This window comes from Scophthalmus maximus, chromosome 12, assembly GCF_022379125.1.
Source record: "Scophthalmus maximus strain ysfricsl-2021 chromosome 12, ASM2237912v1, whole genome shotgun sequence".
NCBI classification, from domain to species: Eukaryota; Metazoa; Chordata; class Actinopteri; order Pleuronectiformes; family Scophthalmidae; genus Scophthalmus; species Scophthalmus maximus.
This window is the reverse complement of record NC_061526.1, coordinates 133,099-159,041: the sequence shown is the minus strand read 5'-3', so window position 1 is coordinate 159,041 and position 25,943 is coordinate 133,099. Positions and strand designations below refer to the sequence as shown.

General features: G+C 44.0%; 1 protein-coding gene across 22 annotated transcripts in view; it reads left to right on the top strand.

Annotated features, from left to right (window-relative positions):
- The window catches only part of LOC118286501 (pleckstrin homology domain-containing family A member 5-like), a 237,987-nt gene that overhangs the window by 170,208 nt on the left and 41,836 nt on the right, over positions 1-25,943 (top strand). For all 22 annotated transcript variants that reach the window (XR_007031932.1, XR_007031934.1, XR_007031933.1 and 19 more), the window contains 3 exons: positions 8,593-8,693; positions 19,377-19,492; positions 23,246-24,367. Coding sequence is in view for 18 of the 22 variants with exons in the window: in XM_047336468.1 (XP_047192424.1) it covers positions 8,593-8,693; positions 19,377-19,492; positions 23,246-24,367 (1,339 nt within the window). In the remaining 4 variants the exon portion in view is untranslated. The remainder of the gene's footprint in view (positions 1-8,592; positions 8,694-19,376; positions 19,493-23,245; positions 24,368-25,943) is intronic.

Sequence of the window (25,943 nt, the reverse complement as noted above, 5' to 3'; positions counted from 1 at the left end):
CTTCATAACCACCGAGGTCAGTGCTACGGGACGGTAGTCATTCATACCGGCTGGGGAGGATTTCTTTGGCACACGGATGATGGTGGACATCTTGAAGCATGTGGGGACTGTGGATTGTGCAAGAGAGATATTGAATATGGTGGTGAACACTGGAGCCAGAAGATCAGTGCAGGTCCTGATGACTCGTCCAGAGATCCTATCCAGGCCTGCCGCCTTTCTTGTGTTCACCCTTTTCAGCTCCCTCCTCACGTCATGCTCTGAGAAAACGGGGCTGAGTGCTGCCTCACTGGTAGAGCTCCTACTATCTGCGTTTGTCAGGCCAGTGCTAGCATTGCTAGCTTCAAAACGTGCATAGAAGGAGTTCAGGTCATTCGCCAGCGTAGCGCCCGCACTCACCATACAGGGGCGAACCCCTTTGTAGTCCGTGATCTCCCATAATCCCTGCCATATGCTTCGTGTGTCCCTTTTCTGGAATTGTTCTTCCATTTTGTCCCTGTAACGCCGCTTAGCATCCGCTATATCCCGCCTCAGTTTGTAACATGCAGCCTTGTATTCCGACATGTCACCCGACAGCAGTCCAGCGTTGTAGGTAGTGGCACGTTTCTTCAGTGCCGCACGGATGGATCTGTCGGCCCACGGTTTCTAGTACGGAAAAGACTTCACCATCGCCGTGGGTACAACATCGTCTATCAGTGTGGCCACAAAGCTCGTAACCACATCCGTAAACACACTGACGTCGTTGTCGGCGCTCTCCCGGTACATCTCCCAGTCCACGTCACTCAGCACGTTGCGTAGTGTCTCCTCTGATTCGGCAGTCCAGCTTCTGACCTCTCACGTCACTACCGGCTCTCGCGTCATCTTCTGTTTGTATTCCGGGATCAGGAAAATGGCAGTGTGATCTGATTTCCCGAAAGCTGGGATAGGGATGGATTTGTACCCTTTTTTAAAGGGTGTGTAGCAGTGATCTAATGTCTTGGCCTTCCTGGTGGGACTCTTGATATGTTGAAAAAAGTTAGACAGAACTTTTTTAAGATTTGCCTTGTTAAAGTCCCCTGCCACGATGAGGGCAGCGTCCGGGTGTCTAGTCTGTAGCCCAATTGTCACGTCGTGTAACGCCGATAAAGCCTTGTCGGTGTCTTCTTTAGGTGGGATGTATACAGCCGTGGAAATGACTGAGGTGAACTCACGAGGAAGGAAAAAAGGGCAACACATAATCGTCAGATGTTCCAAGTGGGGCGAGCAGGAACTCGAGAGGATTTTGGTTCCTTTTGGGCTACACCAGTTGTTGTTTGTCACGAAACAGACCCCTCCACCTCTGGTTTTACCGGACTCTTCTGTTCTGTCCATGCGGAAGACAGAGAAGTGCTCAGCTGGAGTAACCGCTGTGTCCGGTACGAGGAAAGTAGGCATGTTTCCGACAAACAAAGGATGTTACAGTCCCTGATGTCCCTCCTGGCTCTTAAGTCGTCCAACTTATTTTCCAAAGATTGGACGTTTGCTAGCAGGATACTGGGCAAAGGTGGTCGATGAGCCTGAGACCCCCATGACAACCTCTGTGCTTCCTTTTTCGCTTCCATCGGGTCTCGCTGCTGTTGTTGTTGTCCTCGTCTCGCAGTATTTCCTCAGGCCACGACGGAGAATCAGATAACAGGTCAGTAGAACTGCTAGTTTGCTGCATTCCAATAGGAAAAACTGCGTCTCGGTCATACTGTAACATGCCGATACTGAGAAACCAAAAATGGTCCAAAAAAGTATGAATATAGTTAAATAGAAGCACAGTTGTAAGGGAGCAGTCACGCCGGCGTCTGAACTCAGTCGCGCCAGCCGTCTTAAACTACTTTTGGTTTAGATTGTTGAAGTGGTTGGGGGACAAAAACAGTTTCTATGGGGTATTGTAGGGGCGACTGCTCAAATAGAAGTGCAGAGGAGCGTGTAAGACTGCAACCCGGCTTCCTAGTCCCAACTCTGAAATTACACAGGTTTGACCTTCGAGGTAACTCAGTCAGGTTTCAGGAAATGAGAGCTTCACCATGCAAAGTACAATGAATGCCATCTCTCTGCATCAGACCAGGAATTCTACAAAAGGTGCGCCAGTCATCTATGAAGCCCACATTGTTATCAAGACACCACCTCGACAACCAGCAGTTTAGAGATGATGTGTCGTTATGTCATCACTGTTCAAGTTGGGCAGGGGTACAGAGAAATCTAGAGAGTCCAACATTGCTTTTGCATAAGTACACACCGAATCAATATTCATCTTCGTGACCTCTGATTGGTGTAATCGGTTGTTTTTATTGCTGACGTGAATAATAATGTTACCATATCTACGTTTATCCTTAGCCAGCAGTTTTAGATAGGATTCAACGTCGCCTGCTCTGGCCCCAGGCATAGAGACTTTGGTCGCTGTTTCCGCTATTTTCACATTCCTCAAAATAGGGTCGCCAATGATCGTTGTTTCCTCAGCGGCTGTGGTGAGAGGGGAGAATTTATTAGAAATGTGAAGTGGTTGGTGGTGAACCGTGGGCTTCAGTTTAGGACTATGCCTCCTATTGCGGACAGTCACCCAGCCGCCCTGTCCTCTCGGCTGCCCAGGAGCTGCTGGGGGACCTGAAGAATCTACAGTGGAGCGGCTCGCACCGACTAGTGGGTGAAATGGAATAATTTAGAGTCCTGTTCGCCAGATTCAGCTAAAATGGAATAATTGATTGAGTGGATGCTGATTCAGGAAGACGGAAACCGTGGATGTCTTAAGCAGAAGTATTTATTATAGAGCTAAATATTGAGGAGACTTCCAGTTTACTACACAGATCAACAGGTTCACAGTGTTCGGCGTCCCAAGATAGTTTGCCCAATCCCGGTCTCTGTAGTGTATTTAGTTTTACGAGTAATTTCGTCATCTCCACCTGTGACTATGACACAGGGAGATGACGACATTAGCTGTGAGACATCAGCTGCTCAATGATTGTTTTGGCTTACCATAGATGAGATGACCTTGTTTGGTGCCTGAGAAGACTCGTCTTAATAGTTTCTCAGGGAGGATAGATGAAAATTCCTCAACACCAGGGACTGGCTAACAGTATCAGCTAATGACTTACTTTCAATGGTGCAGAGCCGCGCTTCTAAAGGACTGAGCCTCCCCTCCATCTTGGCAAACAAACTACACTTATTACAAGAATCATTATTGCTAAAGGAGGCAGAGGAGTAACTAAACATGGAGCACACAGAGCAAGAGACAGCAGGAGAGGGAGAAGCCATTGTTAGCTGCTAAAGCTAACTAGCTAAGCTACGATGCAGAGCGCATATAAGAGCGTGTAAACCGCTGTGAGTTAGCGAGCGGGTCGATCAAAGAGGGAGAGAGCTGAGTGTTTAGACTAAACAAGGGTGAGTGGAGCGGATAGTTATCCCAATAGTTTGAGGAAACCGCAGTGTTAAAGAGAGACGAGGATGAGCAGTGGATAAACACAGTTCACAGAAGCAACAACAACCGGAAGTGACACAATACGTTATCGCTAGAGTTCAGGATCCTATGAACTTCAGCTGAGCATCTTTTCTTCTTCTTCTTCTTCTTCTTCTTGTAGTATTCCGGCAGTTTAGACGCTGCTAAGCATATTACTGCCCTCCACAGGTCAAAGCTTAACCTAAATTTTACTGTATTTTCATACAGTCCTGTGTTGTGCAGGTACTGGAGAATTGCCTCGGAGATCAGTTGATGGATGTCACTGTGTCCAAACAAAAATAAAATAGAAAAAGCCTCAACTCCAAGACCTGACAATCTAACATACAATCCATGCCTTTCTACCCTATACTTCCTAAATTCCAGAATAACATGCTTTACTATCTCGGGACTCCCACATTCACCAGAAACATGTTTTTCTAAGATGAATAAAGATTGCTTTAGCCCACAATGCCCCAGCCTTAGTCTACACAGCTTAACTGAATCCCTACGGGACAGAGAAGTGCAGAAACATATTTTCCTCACTTGGGGTTGTAGAGAGAAGTAGTGTCTACCCCGGTCTTCCTTTTCCCACCCTCTCTCCCAACTTCCTGGCCCACTGATTTATACTGACAAAGAATGTTTTATATTTGTTGCCTCCATCAAACTCCTGTAACAGACACCTGACTGGGAACGTTTGATTACACCCACTAAGTTTTACTCAGTACTGTAACCCTAACTTAATGCGCCTTAACCATAAAGGCATTTCTTCCATTTCAATGAGCAGGGCATGGACTGGGGAAGTTCTGAAGGCCCCACAGCAAAGCCTCAATGCCCTAGCCTGCAGCACATCTAATCTAGCCAGAACAGTTTTAGAAGCAGACCCATACACAAAGCACCCATAATCAATAGCAGATCTGAATGTGGCCTGAAAAATTAGCAGCATCATCTCCCTCTCAGCCCCCCACTCACACCCAGCCAGACTTCTCATAATATTTGTGTGAACTTTTTCACACTTTGACACAATTTTAAATACATACACAACCAAAGTCATACGCTCTTTAAACCAAATGCCCAGAAATGTAAAAACATCTACCTTCTCCAGTGGAGACCCATACACATACAGCCCAAGATGAGGTAACTTTCTTTTAAAACCAAACACCATATAATTAGTCTTAGAGGGAGAGATTTTAAGCCCCATTTGTTCCCCCTTTCCTCTACAGACACTAACACTCTTTGGATCTGCTTTAAAACAAACTCAACGTTACGCCCTCTTTTCCAGATGGCCCCATCGTCTGCAGACAAAGACAGCCCAAATCTTCTCTTGATTTTACCAAAAATATCATTGATCATTTTGTTAAATAAAACTGCACTGATAACACTTCCCTGCAGGGTTCCATTCTCTATTTCTACGGTCTTTGAGTTAACACCACCCACAAGTACCTGTATTGTTCTTTACATTAAAAAATCCTTAATCCAATTAAACAACCGTCCCCTAACTCCTAAATCAAAAAAATTGAATCATTAATCCCCCCCACAGAGAATCATATTCCTTCTCAATATCCAGGAATACACTCACTACTATTTCCTTATTGTTAAATGCCCTTTTCATATCCTGATCCAAAACTGCAACCAACTCCATTGTGGACCTTTCATTCCTCAAACCATTCTGGACATCTACAGGGAGTCTGGTTTCTAAAAAATATACCAGTCTATTGGTAACCATCCTCTCCATAATTTTACAAAGCACTGCTGTGAGCGCTATAGGACGGTATGAGCTAGGATCAAATGTCTCTTTGCCTGGCTTCAAGATAGGGACCACAATGGCATGTTTCCATTACTTTGGCAGACAACCCTCTGCCCACACATTATTACACAAAACTAAGATTTCATCCAGTACAATATCATCCAGATGTTTAAAAATCTCATGAGACAGCCTAGCCCTCTGCCCCGGGGTAGTATTTTCCCCAGATATGATTGCATCTTTCAACTCTTTTACAGTAAAAAACAGATTAATAGGATTATCATTTTCTATTTATAATTCCCAGATTGAGTCTCCATATTGTATGCAGGAATTTAAAAAAGTATTTGTCACTTTCCGGAGGTGTATATATGTTTACTAATGTTACTAGTTCATTCTCTAGTCTTCCTTTTACTATGACGTATCTTCCTTCAGGTAGCTGTAGCTCTGTTTTTAGCAAATATTCTACGTACTTGCTAGTGGAGTTCTCTTCCGTCTCCTCCGGGATGCCGAAGATCCGGATATTGTTTCTCCTTGATCTCCCCTAGAGGTCAGTTACCTTTTCTTGCATCTGGCGTGTCTGCTCCAGCATTTCCATCATCACTTCTCCGGCGTCTATTTTCCACTCTTCCAGCTCTGCTATGCGTACCTGGGCCTCAGCCTGAGTTGCCTTCTGTGTCTGTAGCTCGTTTATATTATCTGTTAGCTTGCGCTCGATTTCTTGCGGAAGAGTGTTGATTTCTTTTTTCAACTCATCTTTTAGCGTGATCAGTTTGTGGCGTATCTCTTGTTTTAGGTCTTTTACATCTTTGGTAATTGTAGCTAGCCTGACTCGCAGTCTCTCGTTGTGGTCTTGCCGTCCAGCTTCGCTTTCAGAGGTCGTCTCAGGTGAATTCTCGGCTTTGTTTTGCTTCTGGTTAGTTTTCCCTGTCCTTTGGTTACCTGTCCCACCCATAATATCACTTTCAGTTGTCAAGTTAAATCTATGTGGTGGGTTTTTAATGTCCGACTTGGGAGAGTAGTTGACTATACGTCTGCTCTCTCAGCCATCTTCCTTGTTTCTTATTTTTGCAACAAACTATCAACATTCCATTAAACAATATTTTGGCCTGAAAATCCTTGCCTATCTGACTCTCCAAAGCATTGGTAACCTTTAACCTGTAACGGCGTGCGCTGCCATGACAACAGTCGCACGTAGCAAGGCACATACACAACGTAGAGACCCGGGAGGCACAGCAAACACGTTCTCCATAATTACACACAGAGCACAAGGGGCTGGGCGATACAACATTAAGGACATCCCGGCCGGCCGAGCCCGTCGTCAGCCGCAAGCCGCGAGCTCCTCCGGCAGCCGCGAGGTCCGCCAGCAGCCGCAAGACGGCAGCAAGCCAGCAGCAAGCCGGCAGCAAGCCGGCAGCCGCAAGCCGCGAGGTCTGCCGGCAGCAAGCCGGCAGCCGCGAGAAAATTATGGCGTAGACGCAATCTGTTTTTCCGCACTTCAAGGGGGGAGGTGCTGCTCAGGTTGGGGGCGTGGTCGCCCCAGTAGCAGGAGTCAACTTACGTCACTTGACGCCCGGGCTGTGAATGGCTCGTTTACAGACCGTCTGCACGATCAACCCAAACCACGAATCAACGACTCATTGTTTTCTTTTCATTCTCCGTGGGCTGGCAGACACCCCAGATAACAAAATATACGTGGAGGCAGGCTGAAAAGGTGTCTGGAGCATAATATGGCCCCTTTAACTTTAAAAAGCACAACGAACTCGTCAGTAGTTCCAGTTCTCTTTATTTTATTTCTTTCATCTCCTGACATTTCAGGTCTTTCACTCGATGCCCCTCTCTTAGAGCTCCCCTTTTCCCTACCCACCATTTGCCACCAACCACCCTCAGCCCCACCACTCCCTGAAGCCATGGGCCCCCAAAACCCTTCCTTTCCTACCACTAATCTAATTATAATACTAGTCCTACTGCTAATGGTGAAAAAAAAAAAAAATGTGGACCAGAGCACCATGAAACTCAGCGCTGACGACTGTCAATTGTCAGACAGCTCCAAGCTTATCCTCTCTCTCGTACAAAGATTAACAGTAGTGAAAAGAGAAATCCTCCCCCCAGCTGAGCATCTCTCTGCATGCCACCTTGCTAATTCCCACCGTTTCTTGCTCATTTTCCCTGTGCGTGTTCTTGTAGTAGCAGAAATGGGTCTGGAGGACATGCAGGGCTCACTGTTCAGGCCTAGCTAAAGCCAACAGCAGCACTGGCTGGAGGCTCTATAGTTAATTTTTTTTCATTGGCGGGCACCAAACTGCCTACAATTTGTTTCTCCCATCAAAGCAACATCATGCCGTTCAGAGCACAGTGAGGTGATACTATGATGCAGTCATCACTATCCCGACATGAATCAGCTCAGATTGTTGTTGATTAATGCATTTATGGCAGAATCTCACAGCTTTTGTGCTTTGCAGCTGTTTTGCTTGTACAATGTTGAAGAGAAAAATGAAGGTAAGAATGAAATCAGTTTCTATGTGTCCGCACCAGCACCAGCTGGAGCAGGAGTTTTTACATCCATCCCACTCTTGTGAACCTAATATCTCTGGAATTAAATCAAAGTCCAAGGTTCACTTGGACTCAAAGATCTGATTAGATTTTGGTGTTCAAAGGTCAAGGTTACTGTGGCCATTTTTGACCTTGTGAATGTGATATCACAGGAACACTTTGAGGGAAAACCTTCAAATTTAGTCAAGTCCTCCATTTTGTGAAGCACAACAAAATACACGTATTAAATACCTTTAATTTCACCTTGAGTTTTTCAAATGGCTGCTGGCTTCCCTCCCTCATGTCTTAGCTCTTCCCAGAGAGGAGCAGACAGCATCACTGTGCAGTCAAATGCTTCCTCATAGGATAAAACTCCGGCTCCATGCTCAAAGTTCCTCTAGGAACCCTACTTTCAATCCTCTTGTTGAGCAGAATTCCTTCTGCTGCAGATTCTTCAAAGCACAGAGCCTTTTCACCAAATCTTACTGTATACTGTAACTACTTCCAATAAATTATCAGTTCTTTGATGTGTCTCCATCTGAACTAAAATATATGACAAACAAATCCTTTCAGTGGCACCGCCCTCAGCAGCAGGATTTTTTTTCAGGTTCTGAAGTCAGACCCCCAGAAAGTTGACAATGTTCCATTCAAATTTAAAACAATCAGAAGCTGAATATTAGATGTTACAAGTCCATGGTCTTATCTTATCTATATTCTTATTTAAAACAGGTAAATCCTTATTAATTTAAGTCTACCTGAGCACCTGACACTACTTATTTTCCTTTTTTTATTCTACTGTCAGTCGATGTGTCTTCAGGTACACATGTCTTGTATATTGCCATACCAGACTTTTAGACTAATGGATTTCTCTATTCCTTTACTGCAGATGAGAAAGAAGACAGCATCCTGGGAAGTATCCTGCTGCCCAGCTTTCACGTCTCCATGTTGTCAGTGGATGACCACATTAGCAGGAAGTACGCCTTCAAGGTAAAATAGTGTACATTACTTCTTCCAATACTCCATTTTTTAAAACTTTTTTCAACATAAAATGTAAACATAAATGCACATACTTTCTTCATTGTTTATTCTGTAAAATAAAAGTTGTTGGTGTCTGTGAAAGACTCATATTGGCCAACAGATAAATCGGTCTGTGATGAAGTGAAAATCCTCTCCTTGCAGAAAGGGGGAAGAAATATTATTAGCATTTAGGGTGATATAAGCATCCATTTTTTGACATTCTCAGACATAAGCCATTCATAATGAACTCAGGTGTTCGTATGAAAACTGATCGAAATATATGTGTAAATAATGAAAGAGAGAAAAGGTCAAACTCCCTTTTCACACCTGCACAGCTGCAAATCCCTGTATAAAGTTGCAGCAAATGTTGGATTGTCATTTTCAGTAAAGTTACAGAAATTGTCAGACACAGAACTGATCGACAATCATGACCACTTTGACTGTAGTGAGGTCTTGGGCAGATGTATGCCATTTCCGGCGATGCTGAAGGTTAGGGAGATAGTTACTGGTAAATTGGGTCCAGAAGTGATCAGCCAGCACTTGGCTGTGCTTCCATCGACGACGTCCAAGTAGGTCACTGTTGCTGTACACTGCTTGTGGCAAGGATGCATCCCGCCGCCCCATGAGCAGAAGATTAGGCGTAATGGGGTCTGGATCAGCAATGTCAGATGTGGCATAGCCAAGGGGCTTTGAGTTGAGGATCCCCTCAACTTCCACCATCATTGTCGTCAGGACCTCTTCAGGGACTGTTTGGTCTTTCAGGACCACTTGGAGCGACGTTTTTACTGATTTCACCTCCCGTTCCCACGAACCACCAAAGTGTGAAGCAAGTGGTCGATTGAACTTTAAGTGGATTTGCTGTGCAGCAAGCTGCTCCCTCAAAGCTGGTCCAAGTGCAGCAAACGCTTCATGCAGCTCTCGTCCTCCTCCCTGAAAGTTGGTACGTCGGTCACAGAAGATTTTGTATGGTTTCCCTCTTCTCGCCACAAAGCGTTGCAGGGCAAGCAGAAAGGAATCAGTATCCATGCTGCATAGAAGATCTAAGTGCACACACCGTGTGGTGAGACATTTAAATATAACGCCCCACCTTTTCTGGAGTCAACGTCCTATTTTGATGGTGTATGGACCAAAGCAGTCAACTCCAGTGGACCAATATGGTGGTTGTTTGATACGTAGCCGTGCAGCTGGTAGGTCCGCCATGCGGGGAATGACAGGTTTACTGCGCCATTTACGGCACTCGACACAGTCATGTTGATGTTTTTTGACCACCTGCCGCCCACGAAGGATCCAATATGTCCTTCTTATCTTTGCAAATACATGGTCAGGACCTGCATGTAGCAGATGGTTATCATAGTCCTGTACCAACAGCTTTGTCACCGGATGATCAGGTGCCAGAACAATGGGGTGTATTGCATCCTCCCTTCAGTCTACCTTCAACTCTGATCAACCCTGTGGCCTTCTCATAGGCAGGGGCGAGAGACAACAAACGACTGTTTTTGCTGAGAGGAGTACCTGACTGCAGTGCGGCCACCTCTGCAGGGAAACGCTCCCGCTGCGATATCTTTAAGAGGGCAACCTCCATCTCTGATTGGCTGGATGCAGTCATGGGTGGAGCAGCCGCCCCATGTAGGGACTGGTATGTAGCATGTAGTAGTTCAGACCATGATTTAAACTTGGTTGGATCTGGAACTGCAGGGCTAGTTATTGCAATGTTACCACAGAAAATGGCACTGCAGGTCTCCTCTGTTTATACAGGACTCAATGTGGGGTTAGCTGGCCAGTCAGCTGGAGACCTTTGAAGGAACACTGGGCCACACGTCCAGCGGTTAGGCTTAGCCAGCTCCAGGAAAGCTTCCCCCGGGTGATATCGTCTGCAGGGTTCTCTTCAGAGGGTACGTATCTCCAACTGTCAGCCCCGACAAGCTCCTGAATCTCTGCTACACGAGTCCCTACAAACACTTTGTATTGCTGAGATTCAGACCAGATCCAGTAGAGAACAGTAGTAGAATCTGTCCACAGGGTTGTTTGCTGTATTGGCAAAGTGAGTTCTGTTTGAAGGGCCTTGGCTAACTGTGCTCCAGTTAGGGCAGCACATAGTTCAAGCTGGGGAATCGAGAACTGTTTTTTGGGTGCTACATGAGACCTTACCATCACAAATGACACTTGAACCTTCATTGTCCTCAGCCCTCAAGTATGCAACAGAACTGTAGGCTCTCTCTAATGCGTCAGAAAAGATGTACAGGTCAGCTGGAGCGTTGGCAGGAGCGTTGGAGGTGTAGCATCGTGGCAGGGAAATGTTCTGTATTTGTGGCAACTCACTTTCCCATGCTTGCCACATGGGAAGGAGTTCATCAACTACTGGCTCATCCCATTCTCTCCCCTTCTTCCAAAGTTCTTGAACCAGGACCTTGGCTCGCATTGTAAAGGGTATAATGTAGCCAAGCGGGTCGTATTGACTGGCCAGTACTCGGTACACATACCTCAAGGTGGGTTCAGTTGGTGGAATAGCACGGTGCCTGTAGCCCAATGTATCAGCGCTGCAGTGCCACAGGAGACCGAGTGAAGACTCATGGGGATCTATCTTATTAGCTGATAGCCATAGCTCACATCCTGTTGATTTGGCTTCTGATGGTAGGTGAGAAATGACCTCAGGCATGTTACTGGCCTATTGTCTGATTTCAAAGCCCCCACTGGCAAGGAGTGCTCTCAACTTGTCGATGAGACGTCTGGCCTGATCTGGACTGCAGAGACTGCAGAGACTGGAGACAGTTATCCACATAAAATGCCTGCAGCAGAGAGTGAACTACCTCTTCATTTCCCTTGCTGTGGTCCTTCACATGACGCTGCAGAGCTTGTGTAGCACAGCATGGGATGCAGGTAGTTCCGAAGGGCAGTACACGCCACTCATACACATCTGGGCTGCGTTCTCTCTCCCCATCGTGCCACAAGAATCGGACCACCGGCTGGTCTTAAGGGAGAACACGCACCTGATGAAACATTCCACGTATGTCTCTGCTGATTGCCACAGAATGTTCCCTGAATCTCACCAACACACCAAGGAGTGTTGACCCCAGGGTAGGCCCAGGAAGCAGGTTGTTGTTAAGGGACATGTCTTGGTAGTTAAATGATCAGTCAAAGACCACTCTGGCTTTATCATTATGATGTACAATGTGGTGAGGGATAAACCATGACTCCTTTGAGTTGCTCACCTCGTTGGCGCTGATCTTAACTGTATATCCAGCTTCCTCCAACTTGTGGATCTCTTCATTGTACACAGCACACTGCTCAGGGTTGTTAGAGAGACGACGCTCTGTAGCTCTGAGTAGCGACATCACAGCAGTGGGAGGTACATGTAGAATGGGTGCATTCCGTTTATGCAACAGTGGAGTGGCATAGCGGGACACAGCGTCGATGGTGACACGCACAGTCTTTTGCTCAAGTTGTTCTATGGCTGCTTTATCCTCAACAGAGCGGATTGCCTCCATTCTGTTCTGAAGGGTAGTGTGCCAAGCTGCCAAAGTCTCTCGACGTGTTGATCCAGCTCTTCTGTGGAAGAGAGGAATGATAAATGATGGCAGGTGCTCACACCTGCTGGATATTGGAGGAAGTTGGTTGGTCCCTGCATGCTCCATCCCAGCGCTGTACACACGGCTACAGGGCTGCCGACTGGTCCGGTACAAACTGGGTGTGTAGGTATTATCAGATGAGCATTATCTGACCCAATGAGAAGCAGGGGTTTGACCTTGTTGAAATACTTCAGAGGGATGCCCCTCAGATGTTTGCATCTTTTTGACAAATGTTCAAAGGCACATGATTCCTCTGAGAGAGTCAGTACTGCTGCAGTGAATGCACAATGGATGTTATATGTCAGTCCTTTCCTGGGCATAGCCGTGACCTGAAATGATACAGTTGCTCCTTTCTGCTGTACTATTTCTTGTCTAATCGTCCTCAGGGAGAGGACCTCATCGTTCCCCACAAGGCTGAGGTGACGAACGGCATTGGGGAGTATGATTGTTCTTTCAGAGCCGTCATCCAAAACAGCATACGTGTCCAACGTTTTGTCTCCATTCTGAATGCGAACTGGGACGACATTTATCATCACTTTCCCTGAGTGACCAGCTTGGTCCATGAAAACCATGTTGTGGGAAGTGCTTACAGTCATGACGTTCTCTGTAGCAGCCACATCATGCAGTATAAGCAGGTGTTGTTCCCCAAAGGTAGCACAAGGCTTCATTAAAGTAGAGTTCTCAGGCAGGTGTCCTCTCCCACACCTCCAGCACCTTTTCTTCTCCTTTATCCAGCTGGCACAGGCACTTAGGTAGTGTTCCTGATTATTACAATAAGGGCAGAAAGGTCTGAAATGGTCACGCTTCTTGGATTGTGATGGAGTACTATGATCAAATCGGGAACTGGAATGCTGGACTCACTGCTGGCTGCCAAGTAGTATAGTAGCAGTTCTGATTCTTTGCTGGTTCACAGTTTTACATTCCTTATTGTCGGCATGTACTGTTTCCGGTGGGCCTGTCCCTGTTATCCGACGAGACACCTGCAGGGTCTGGACCTTCCTCTCAAGCCACTCGGCTAGATCTGGAAGAGTGTATGTCCTGGTACTGCCACTCTGTATAATGCCCCTGCTAAAACAGTGTTCAGTGAACGCATCTCTGAAGTTAGCAGATAATTTCAATTCAATTCAATTCAATTTTATTTGTATAGCGCCATATCACAACATACATTGTCTCAAGGCACTTTACATAGTGAGGTCAATATTACAATATTACAGGGAAAACCCAACAAATCCCACAATGAGCAAAGCACTTGGCGACGGTGGAGAGAAAAAACTCCCTTTTAACAGGAAGAAATCTCTGACAGAACCAGACTCAGTTGTGGGCGGTCATCTGTCTCGACCGGTTGGGTTGAGGAGAGAGAGGAGGAAGAGAGGAGAGGTGGGCAGAAAGAGGGTGGGAGGAGAGACAGTAGGAGAGAAGAGAGAGAGAGGACAGTTGTACAACCGCTGCTGTAATCTCTACCAGACTGATACTTATAATTAAAAAATACAATTATGTTGTTGTCATTATTAGTGATGATATTAACATTAATATTAATAATAGCAATAATAATAATGACGGGTTTGGGTCCTGCAGCTCTGGGGTCAGAGATACACTAGGAGAGATAGAAAACACAAACAGGGTTAGTGACATGTACTGTAAACATATCGGGGGATGGGGGGGTAGTATAACAGTTGCTTTAATTTCTACCAGACTGATACTTATAATTAGTGAAAACTGATACTTATAAATACAATGATGTTATTAATAATAATGATAGTAATAATAATAATGACGGGTTTGGATCCTGCAGATCTGGTGTCAGATCTACTAGGGGAGAGAGAAAACAGAGTTAGTGACATGTAATGTAGATACATGGGGGCAGAGAGAGAGAGAGAGAGAGAGATTGAAAAGGTGGGAGAAGGAGAGAGATATAAAGGGAGAGAAAGAGGGAGGAGGAGAGAACGGGAGAGGGAGAAAGATGCTCATGATATAAGTTCCCCCAGCAGTCTAGGCCTATAACAGCATAATAAAGAAATGGTTTATTAAACACCTGAGGAGTTCTAACTATAAGCTTTATCAAAAAGGAAGGTTTTAAGTTTAACTTTAAATGTAGACAGGGTATCTGCATCCCTGACACAAACTGGGAGCTGGTTCCAGAGGAGAGGAGCCTGGTGGCTGAAGGCTCTGCCTCCGATTCTACTTTTACAGACTCTGGGAACCACAAGTAATCCTGCATTTACAGAGCGAAGTGATCTATTGCGATAATATGAAACTAGGAGCTCTGTAAGATATGATGGAGCTTGATTATTAAGGGCTTTGTATGTTAGGAGCAGTATTTTGAATTCTATTCTGAATTTTACAGGAAGCCAATGCAGAGATTCTAACACTGGAGAAATATGATCTCTTTTTCTAGTTCCTGTCAGAACTCGAGCTGCGGCATTTTGGATTAGCTGGAGGCTTTTCACAGACTTATTGGGGCATCCTAGCAGTAATGAATTACAGTAGTCCAGTCTAGAAGTAACAAAAGCATGGACTAGTTTTTCAGCATCCTTTTGAGAGAGGATGTTTCTAATGTTCTTGATATTGCGCAGGTGAAAGAAGGCTGTCCTAGAGACTTGTTTTATGTGTGAGTCAAAGGACATGTCCTGGTCAAAGGTAACTCCAAGGTTTCTCACAGTAGATCTGGAGGCCAAGGTAATGCCATCCAAAGTAACTATATGATCAGATAATGTTTCTCTGAGGTGTTTAGGGCCGAGTATAATGACCTCAGTTTTTTCTGAGTTTAGAAGTAAAAAATTATAAGTCATCCAGGCCTTTATGTCTTTAAGACAATCCAGAAGTTTGTCGACCTGATTAGTTTCATCTGGCTTTATAGATAAATACAGCTGGGTATCATCAGCGTAGCAATGGAAATTGATGCGGCGTTTTCTTATAATATTGCCTAAAGGAAGTATATATAGAGTGAAAAGTATCGGTCCCAGTACAGAACCTTGTGGTACTCCATGTCTCACTTTTGTATGAATGGAAGATTTGTTATTAACGTTAACAAACTGAAATCTATCAGATAAGTAGGACTTAAACCATTCTAGTGCTGTTCCTTTAATCCCACTTTGTTCTAGTCTCTGTAACAGAATTTTGTGATCGATGGTATCAAATGCAGCACTAAGATCTAAAAGGACGAGAATAGAAACATATCCACTGTCTGAGGCCATGAGAAGGTCGTTGGTAACCTTCAGTAGTGCTGTTTCTGTACTATGATGTTTTCTAAAACCTGACTGAAAGTCTTCAAGCAGACTATTCCTGTGTAAATAGTCACATAACTGGTTAGCAACAGTTTTTTCAAGGATTTTAGAGATAAAGGGGAGGTTTGATATGGGTCTATAGTTAGCTAAGATATCTGGGTCCAGAGTTGGTTTTTTGAGCAGAGGTTTAACTACTGCCACCTTAAAGGCCTTTGGTACATAGCCTGTCAATATAGATAAATTGATCTGATCTAATATGGAATTATTAATTAAAGGTAATACATCCTTAAATAGCCTTGATGGAATAGGATCTAAAAGACAGGTTGATGACTTGGATGAAGTGACAAGTGAAGTCAGCTCAGCCAGATCTATAGGGGAGAAGCATTCTAAATAAAAATTAGGCGATACTATTGGTTCAGAACCTACAGTACTTTTTGGTGAGGAATGTGTCAACATGAGATCCACACCTCAGCTCTGATGATGCTGACCCATCCATTGTAGTTAACATCCCCACCAGAGTCCCAACTGATGCTGCAAAATCCTCGAACCCTTGATAATCTCCAGCCTTCACAGCCGGAGCAGTCAAAATGGCCTTGAGTTCTCCCTGCACCAGCTGTCGTGGCTGACCATATCGTTGGGTGAGGGCTTGCATGGCACTTGTGTATGGAGTCAGATTGTTCACATATCGTTTAGCCACTTTGAGTGCAGAAGGGAATCTGAGGTGGTCAAGGAGGATCTGATATTTATAGTCCTCAGTTAAATGTTTGTGAGGTCCAAACACACTGTCCAGGCCCTTTTTCAGCATAATAAAGTCACTTTCTCTTCCTGAGCTGAATATGGTTAGTTTAGGCTTAGGAATGCCAAACGCTGAGGCTATCACCATCTCCATCAAGCCAGGCATTGTATTATTATCTGGAGGGCCGGTGGATGGAGGAAACTGCACTGGGTAGGGCTGTTGGAAAGGAGGTGGTGCAGGATATGGAACAGGTGGATGTAGTTGCCAATACCTTGGGATTGCACCATATGGCTGTTCTGATGAGGGAGGACCAGGCTGCATCAGTGAAACAGGATGCACTTAGGGAGCAGGCTACACAGGTACAGGAGTAGCCGGCTGCACAGGTGGAACAGGAGGCAGAGGTGGAGCAGGCTGCATTAATGCAACAAGATGCACTTGGGGAGCAGGCTGCATCAATGCAACAGGATGCACTTGGGGAGCAGGCTGCACAGGTGGATCAGGAGGCAGAGGTGGAGCAGGCTGCATCAATGCTACAGGTGAAGGTGGGGCAGACTACACAAGTGGAGCACGAGGCACGGTAGGAGGAGCATAATGCAGCAGTGAAACATGGTGCACATGCTGCACAGGTGAAGCACTTACTCCCATGCAAGGGCTTGGACATTGGGGGGGAGGAACCTGTTCTAAATGAGGAAGACTGTTGTAATAAGGTGGGGTATATTGTTGATGATGATATGAAGGGTGAGCAAAGGCACTCCGTGGATATGAATCTAATCATACATGATTAATTTCCATTTCAAGCTCTCTCATTTGCTGACTTATCATTTGCCAGCGTGCCTCCATGTGCTGCAAGCTCGCATTGGGACTCCCAATGGGCTGTTGAGCTGCTACAGTATCACTGGGCAGTCTCCCTGGGCTGATTGACACTGTATAGTTTGGTGGTGGTGGTGAGACTGGCGTCATTGTAGAGGGGTAAAGATGCTGATGTCGGTAGCTGAGTTCAAAGTCCGCCAGATGTCCGAGAGCCCTGCTGGGACAGGGATTTAGAGGTGGCTGCCCATCATGAAACTCTCTGGATGTAGCCATAGCGCAGCTTATATACATCCGGCTTGAAGGACCATTTGTGAAAGATATGTTGATATGCTGGGTGTATACAAGACTGGCCTAAGTTCAATTCAATTCAATTTTATTTGTATAGCGCCATATCACAACATACATTGTCTCAAGGCACTTTACATAGTGAGGTCAATAGTACAATATTACAGGGAAAACCCAACAAATCCCACAATGAGCAAAGCACTTGGCAACGGTGGAGAGAAAAAACTCCCTTTTAACAGGGAGAAATCACTGACAGAACCAGACTCAGTTGTGGGCGGTCATCTGTCTCGACCGGTTGGGGTGAGGAGAGAAATGAGGAAGATAGGAGAGGTGGGCAGAAAGAGGGTGGGAGGAGAGACAGTAGGAAAGAAGAGAGAGAGAGGACAGTTATACAACCGCCGCTGTAGAGTAGTACGTCCTCTGTCAGAAAGACTGCAGCAATCCAGGAGTTCAGTGAACCATCTTTATTTATTCTGTAGTGTTATGTTATGTTGTGGTTATCTGAAGACACAAGCAAACAGATATATAAATTAGTTTCTAAAGAAACACAGATGAAACCAAACGAACACAGTATGATGGTCAATTGCACCAAACATCCACTAGGGGTCTCCCTAGACCAGAACATGGGATATACAACATGCATGTAATGACCGCTGGTGATAGTAACACTGCATTTAAACAACGCGATAATGGTTTCGGTTTCACATTAAGCACTACATATTAAATGGAAAATAACAAACTACAATGACACTAAACACTCTATTATTGAACATAGCAATTATGAAAGTTATTGAACATTAAGTGGCATAATTGTTAACAGTCTGTGATGAAAGTCAACGGAAAACACAGTTTCATTCACGCACAACTTATGATCATGATGCAACACGTTCAGCCTTGATAAATGTCCATCTGCCTGTCGCGGTAACTCTGGCTGAGCTTGTGCCATGCGCATATCGAATGACGCAACTGTCCCTTTGGTTAGATTATAACCGCCTCTACAGCGCGGCGGCGCTCTAGATCAGGGAAATTTGCACAATATCCCTCTGGCAGAAAACTTGCCAGTCCAATTACAACCAATTATCTGATAATGGGCAATTTCCATTGGTAAAGCCTCTTGGAAATCGAAAATGAACTGAGAGGTCCCAAACTTATATGCATTTGAGTTTAAGTCTTGCTACGCCAGGCAAGAACCAAAGATCAGAAATCTAAAACTACTGAATTTCAAGGTTGTTTGAATGTTTTTCACTTTGGACAGAGCCAGGGTAGCTGTTTCCCCCTGATTTTAGTCTTAATGCTAAGCTAGGCTAACTTTACCCGCCACAACTCTTAAAGGATAAAACTGTATAGATTATGGATGGCTGAATAGGCTAACTTCATCCTGACCCCAGCTCTGTACTTCACACAAAGACATGAGCTTGATATTGAATTTCAATCTCACATTTGGAATAGCTGCAGTGAATAAACAAAATTAGGAAAAATGTTTGACCTCTCCTTTAAAGGGATAGTTACTATTGGCCAATACCAATAGCGATACATGGCTGAAGTACACTTGTACTCCATAAGGTAACATCTTAACTATGCATAAGTAACTCATACAACCCCACTTCAATGTCACTGAACTATCCCTTTCAGTTGGCAATTTACTTTACTTGCAAGTAAGTAATTTTAGTCTACATAGGACGCGACACAATAAAGTATAATAAAATACCTGAGAAAGTTGTTAGTCATACATCTCAGTGTCATCTTTTTACAGATTTACCTTTGCCAAGATGCACAGGGGAGCCTTGTGACTTCCATACCTTTCACTCTGAAACACAGAGAGTTAGTCAGGGAGCACCAAATACACACACATTCTCACACAATCATACAGTACACAATCATACTCCTCTACCACCTGGAATGATATAAATGCTGGTATTTATTCAGAGCTGCTTCTTACACTGCTGCTTGTCTCTCTCCCTCTCCGTCTATATCTGTCGTCTCTCACTGCCAATCTGTCTCTCTTTCCCTCTCTCTCTCTCTACACTGCCAGGCCACTCACCCCAACATGCGGACATATTATTTCTGCACTGACACAGCCAAAGAGATGGAGTCCTGGATGAAAGTCATGACGGATGCTGCCCTCGTGCACTCAGAGCCAGTCAGAAGGTCAGTGCTCACCACAGAGACACAGATTTCACTTTACATGATACCTATCAGTAATAACATTGTACTTACCAGTTTAATGCTGAGATCTGGAAACATAGCACCCCTTTTTACCAGTTTCTGAAAATTTAAGAAAGTGTCCAAAAAGCAAAGAACATCAAATATGCCAACGTTATAGATCAAGAATAAGGCCAGCATCATTCTTTGAACTTAGAATGTGTCTACACATGTCTCCTGTGACCAGTTGTGATCAGTTCTCACTTCTCTGTTCTACATGCAAATAAATAAGTACATCATTTCTGTTCACAAAGACAAAATTATGTTATTATTATGTTATCAGATCTTGTATTACCATCTCAGGTGATCCAATCACAAGTGGAAAGCTCTAAGTTCAGAACCATTGAGTACATATCCACATGGGTGCGTTCATACCTTTAGCTTAACAGAGCTGTCGACTGACTAAGTTTCCAATGACAGCAATACCTTATTCTGACCCTTTACTGAATAAGATATTATTTTGATTATGATGTCTATGTTTAATTTGTCATCTTGGTATCAACAAAGTACCTATCTATCTATTCAATTCAATGCAATATTATTTGTATAGTGCCAAATCACAACATACATTGTCTCAAGGCACTTTACGTAGTAAGGTCAATATTACAATATTACAGGGAAAATCCAACAAATCCCACAATGAGCAAGCACTTGGCGACTGTGGATGAGAAAAACTCTCTTTTTACAGAAAAAAATTCTGGCAGAACCGGACTCAGTTTTGGGCAGCCATCTGTCTCGACCGATCGAGAAAAATGGGGGAGAGAGGAGAGGTGGGATGTAAGAGGGGGAGAGGAGAAACAGGAGAAGAGAGAGAGAGAACAGTTGTACAACCATTTTAATCTCTCACACTGATACTTATAATTACGGAAATAATACTGACAATTATAAATGCAATGATGTTATTATAATAATAATAATAATAATGATGGGTTTGGATCCTGCAGAGATACACTAGGAGAGAGAGAAAACAGAGTTAGTGACATGCAATGTAAATACATGGGGGCAGAGAGAGAAGGGGGCGGGGTGTGCTAATGATATAAGTTCCTCCAGCAGTCTAGGCCTATAGCAGCATAAAAAAGAAATGGTTTAGTAAACACCTGAGCAGCTCTAACTATAAGCTTTATCAAAGTGGAAGGTTTTATCTTTAACTTTAAATGTAGAGAGGGAGTTTGCCTCCCTACACAAACTGGAAGCTGGTTCCAGAGGAGAGGAGCCTGGTGGCTGAAGGCTCTGCCTCCTATTCTACTTTTACAGACTGTGGGAACCACAAGAAGTCCTGAGTTTACAGAGCTGTGATCTATTGGGATAACATGGAACTATGAGCTCTGTAACATATGATGGAGCTTGATTATTAAGGGTTTTCGTAGGTAAGGTGCAGGATTTTGAATTCTATTTTGAATTTTACAGGAAGCCAATGTAGAGATGCTAACACTTGAGAAATATGATCTCTTTCTCTAGTTCCTGTCAGCACTCATGCTGCAGCATTTTGGATTACCTAGAGATTTTTCACAGACATATTGGGGCATCCTAACAGTAATGACTTACAGTAGTCCAGTCTAGAAGTGACAAATGCATGGACTAGTTTTTCAGCATCCTTTTGAGATAGGCTGTCCTAAAGACTTGTTTTATGTGCAAGTCAAAGGGCATGTCTTGGTCAAAGATAACTGGAGGCCAAAGTTATGCCATCTAAGGTAACTATATGCTCAGATAATGTTTCTCTGAGGTGTTTAGGGCCCAGTACAATGACCTCAGTTTTGTCTGAATTTAAAAGGAAAAGTCATCCAGGCCTTTATGTCTCCAAGACAGTCCTGAAGTTTGTCTACCTGATTAGTTTCATCTGGCTTTATAGATAAATACAGCTGGGTATCATCTGCGTAGCAATGGAAATTGGTGTGGTGTTCTCTTATAATATTGCCTAAAAAAAATGTCTGTCCCAGGATAGAACCTTGTGGAACTCCATGATTAACTTTTGTATTAATGGGAGATTTTTTGTTAATGTTAACAAACTGAAATCTATCAGATAAGTAGGCCTTAAACCATTCTAGTGCTGTTCCCTTAATCCCAATGTGTTCTAGTCCCTGAAATAGAATCTTGTGATCAATGGTGTCAAATGCAGCACTTAGATCTAATAAGACGAGAATAGAAACATGTCCACTGTCTTAGGCCATAAGAAGGTTGTTGGTAACCTTCAACAGTGCTGTTTCTGTACTATGATGTTTTCTAAATCCTGACTGAAAATCTTCAAGCAAACTATTCCTGTGTATATAGTCACATAAGTGGATAGCAACACGTTTTTCAAGGATTTTTGAGATACATGGGAGGTTTCATATGGGTCTATAGTTAGCTAGGATATCGTGGTCTAGAGTTGTTTTTTTTAGCAGAGGTTTAACTACTGCCACCTTAAAGGCCTTTGGTACATAGCCTGTTGATAGAGATAAATTGATCTGATCTAATATGGAACTATTGATTAAAGGTCATACATCCTTAAAAAGCCTTGATGGAATAGGATCTGAAAGACAGGTTGATGGCTTGGATGAAGTGACCAGTGAAGTCAGTCAGATCTATAGGGGGGAAAGCTATCTAAATATAAATTAGGCAATACCATAGCTATCCATCTATCTACCTATCTATCTATATGAGCTGCTAATAGAATGTTCCATTGATATCCCCATTCACATGTTGCAGAGCACAGTATGATTAGGGAGGTCAAGCAGTTGGTAACTGCCGTAGAGGATGCTGTGGTAATATACTGCGACAAAACTCAAATAGGTAAAATAGATGTATAAATGTCTACATAATGTCAATAAGACCGAAATACTCCACGTCTTATTTTGGATATTGCTTATTTGGAGTATGACCTTTTTTGGGTGAAGGTGATAAGAAAGTGCTATTTACATGACAAAGTGTTATTCATAATGGAAGCCTATAGGGGACTTAATTCAAATGATAATGTATATGAAAATGAATTCCACAAATAATTCCACAAAAGCATTATAATTTTCGACAAATGTATGTCTTTTGAGTAAAAATTTGAATGAAAATGCAATAATCCAATTTTTACCCAAAAAAAGACATACATTTGTGGAAATTATAATGCTATTGTGGAGTTACATTTTAATTTTCACATTTACATTATCATTTGAATTAAGTCCCCTATAGGCTTCTAGAATTCAGACTGTTGTCTTAAAGGGGCAGTAAAAATCTGTGAATATTTCCTCACCGTCCGCAGGCTGTTTCTGGGTTTTTCGGCTCAGCCCTGGCTCTGTAAATCGAAAAATAAAAAATGGTGCAGACTGCACCACACAACACTGCAAGCAGAGTTTGTAAACATCACGTGTCGACCGTTTAAGAGACGTGGTAGTGGGTGACGCTGTAACTCAGGGATTTTGGCCTAGTGGTTAGTGCGTCGGTCTCCCATACCCAAGGTTGCGGGTTTGTGGCTGGGCCAGAGCAGTAAAATCATCAACAACAACAAAGAGAGAAAAAAGCTTTCTCCAAAATCGCTTACTGCACCTTAAACCGGAATATTTCTTTCGGAATATTGCTGTCCATGTAACAGTGAGAGACAAAGGTGCTGTTTCAGAAAAACAGAAAGTCTGACATTGAAATTGTCTTTTAAATCTTTTTAAAAACTCCTTCTATTATTCTTTGTCACATTCCCCCTTTATGTTTGGATTCTGACTCTTTCTCTCCTTTCAGATTAGATAAGTTAAAAGTGGACCAACGGACGCCTCAGGAGTTGAACAACTTACTGAGCCACAGAGTTTTAACAAGGCCGGAGATCCAGAACAATGAACGCAACCATGAACCTGTGCGACAATATTCCCTGTCTCGGGCTGACGACAAATTGCAAAAAGATGTGGACAAACACAATGGTCAGAGGGAGCGGGAGTACTATACCTTACAGAGAGATGGGGAGCAGTATTCTCTGAAGAAAGACGGGGTGAGCTACATGCTTCAGAAGGATGGAGAGAAGTACCTCCTCCATAAAGATGGAGAGAAGTACTTGCTACGAAAAGACGGAGAGAAATACTCGCTACAGAAAGATGGAGAAGTGTACACTATTCACAGGGATCTGGAAAAGTATGCTGTTCAGAAGGTGGGTGAAAAATACTCTGTGTCAACAACAGACGAGAAATATGCCCCGTCAAAAGATGGAGAGAAGTATTTGCTCACAAAGGATGGAGAAAAATATGCACTGCAGAAATTTGGAGACCGGCACACACTCAAAAAAGAAGGACAGAAATATGTTCCTCAAAAGGAAGTGAAGAGACAGCTGTCATTAAAGGAGACAGACAGGTACGGCACAATGCGGGAGATGGGGAATAAATATGATACCATACATGTTGTGGACAAATACGGCACTCTGAAGGAAGTGAGGAAATACAGTACGCTACGAGAAGGAGATAAATATGCAACTCTTAGGGATGCAGAGAAGTATGCAACAGTGCGTGATAGTGATAAATATGGCTTCCAGAGAGACCCAAGCCTCGAGAGGTCTCTTACTAAAATCAGCAGCATCAAGTTGCAGCCAGCTCAAGCTGCCGCCATCGCAGCTGCAGTGTCCGAATCTATCCAGGGACAGGCCAACCTCAACGTTCAAAGGCCTGCAAAGGTTAACAGCTCGGGGTCCACAGCAAGGGAGCAGACTGAGAACTGCAGCCCGGCAGATGTGGATGGGAGCCTGACCAGGGGTCCAGTAAAATCCCCTGCTCCGGTGCAGGAGCCAAAAAGGGGCCTGTCCAGGACCAACTCCATGCAGCAGCTGGAGAACTGGGTCCGCACACACAGATCAAGAGGAGTGGATGATGACACCAGGAGGTGAGACTGATGAAATGTGTACCTACATGAGCATTTGCTTTTCTGCAATTGTACTGTTCTTTCTTGGAAACATTCACTCAAAATGTTGTGCAATCATCTTCCCCATAACGTTTTTTGAGTCCAAGACATGACCAAGACATTTAAAATGTCCTGATTTTTTCGATGGCACTCCAATCACCAGCCCAACTGCAGCTCCAAACTTGAAGTAATCATTTTGCCTCTGTGGTGTGGTCCTTATAGTACATTGCTTCCCCCATGCACAAATTTTGTCGGGCTCTGAAGGTGTTATAGCTGATCAGTTATGGATAACAAAATGTCCATCCATCATCTACCGCTTTATCCATTTAAGGGTCACGGGGGGACTGGAGCCAATCCCAGCTGACACAGGGGAGAGGCAGGGTACACCCTGGACAGGTCGCCAGCCTACCGCATGGCCACATACAGAGACAAACAACCATTCACTCTCACATTCACAGTCAATTTAGAGTCTCCAATTAACCTAACCCATTCTGCATTTCTTTGGACTGTGGGAGGAAGCCGGAGAACCCACGCATACACTGGGAGAACATGCAAACTCCACACAGAAAGGCCCTGGTTGGTTTCGAACAGGGACTCGAACCCAGAACCTTCTTGCTGTGAGGTGAAAGCTCTAACCACTACACCATCGTGCAGCGATAACAAAATGTATAAAATATTAATATTGTATTGTATGTTATTGTCTGTCTGTGTGCAGACTAGACTAGATGGCCGATTTGAAATCGTGTGGTTAAAGGTCAGAGAACTACTACAAACAAGATGGTAGAATGAAAGCTGACTGCTCTGCCACATGGCTGCTGTGTTTAATTGTTAGGCCACTTGGTGCAGGTTAAAGGTATCAGGTAAAAAGATAGGTTAGCAGGGCTCCAGAGTGCGACCATTTTGATCTGGAGTCCACCCCCATAGTCTTTCAAAATCCTACGGGAAACATTGTAGTCCCATCACTCAACACACATCATCAACGTTGTATTAGTTATTTGTTCAGAATAATGCTGTTCAGTGCTCAGTAATGTACTGTGTACAGTCTGAGGTACAAAACATCCAGTCCACCCCCCTTTTACCCCATGTGTCGTCCCTCGTTCTTGCTCTAACGTTGCAGGCCACAGGAAGCTGAAAGCTTTTTGTGTCACCACAGATGTGTATCTCAGCTGGGAATGCTGGTGTTTAGCTGCTATTTAGCTGTTCTGTGCTGAGAAGTACAGTGGGACACAAGTGCAGAGTGCCAACACTCCCTCTCTCCTTCTGGTGCCATGAATAAGTCATGGAAATGAGACTATAATGACATCAGAGCATGCTGAGCACAGCAGACACATTTGTCGTCTTTATCAGGACTCTGCAAAAAGTGGCGAAATTTTTCTAGTAGGACTTGTTGTTATTATTGTTAACACAGAGTCCTGCTTCTGCTAATAGCCGAGTCATTTAAGGTGAGCAGAGTGGTCCATGGTACAGTGGTTACTAAACTGATTTCATTCCTTGTGACTATATTAATACTCAGTAACTGTCTGACACTAATCTAAATGATGAGTTCTCCTTAATTCAA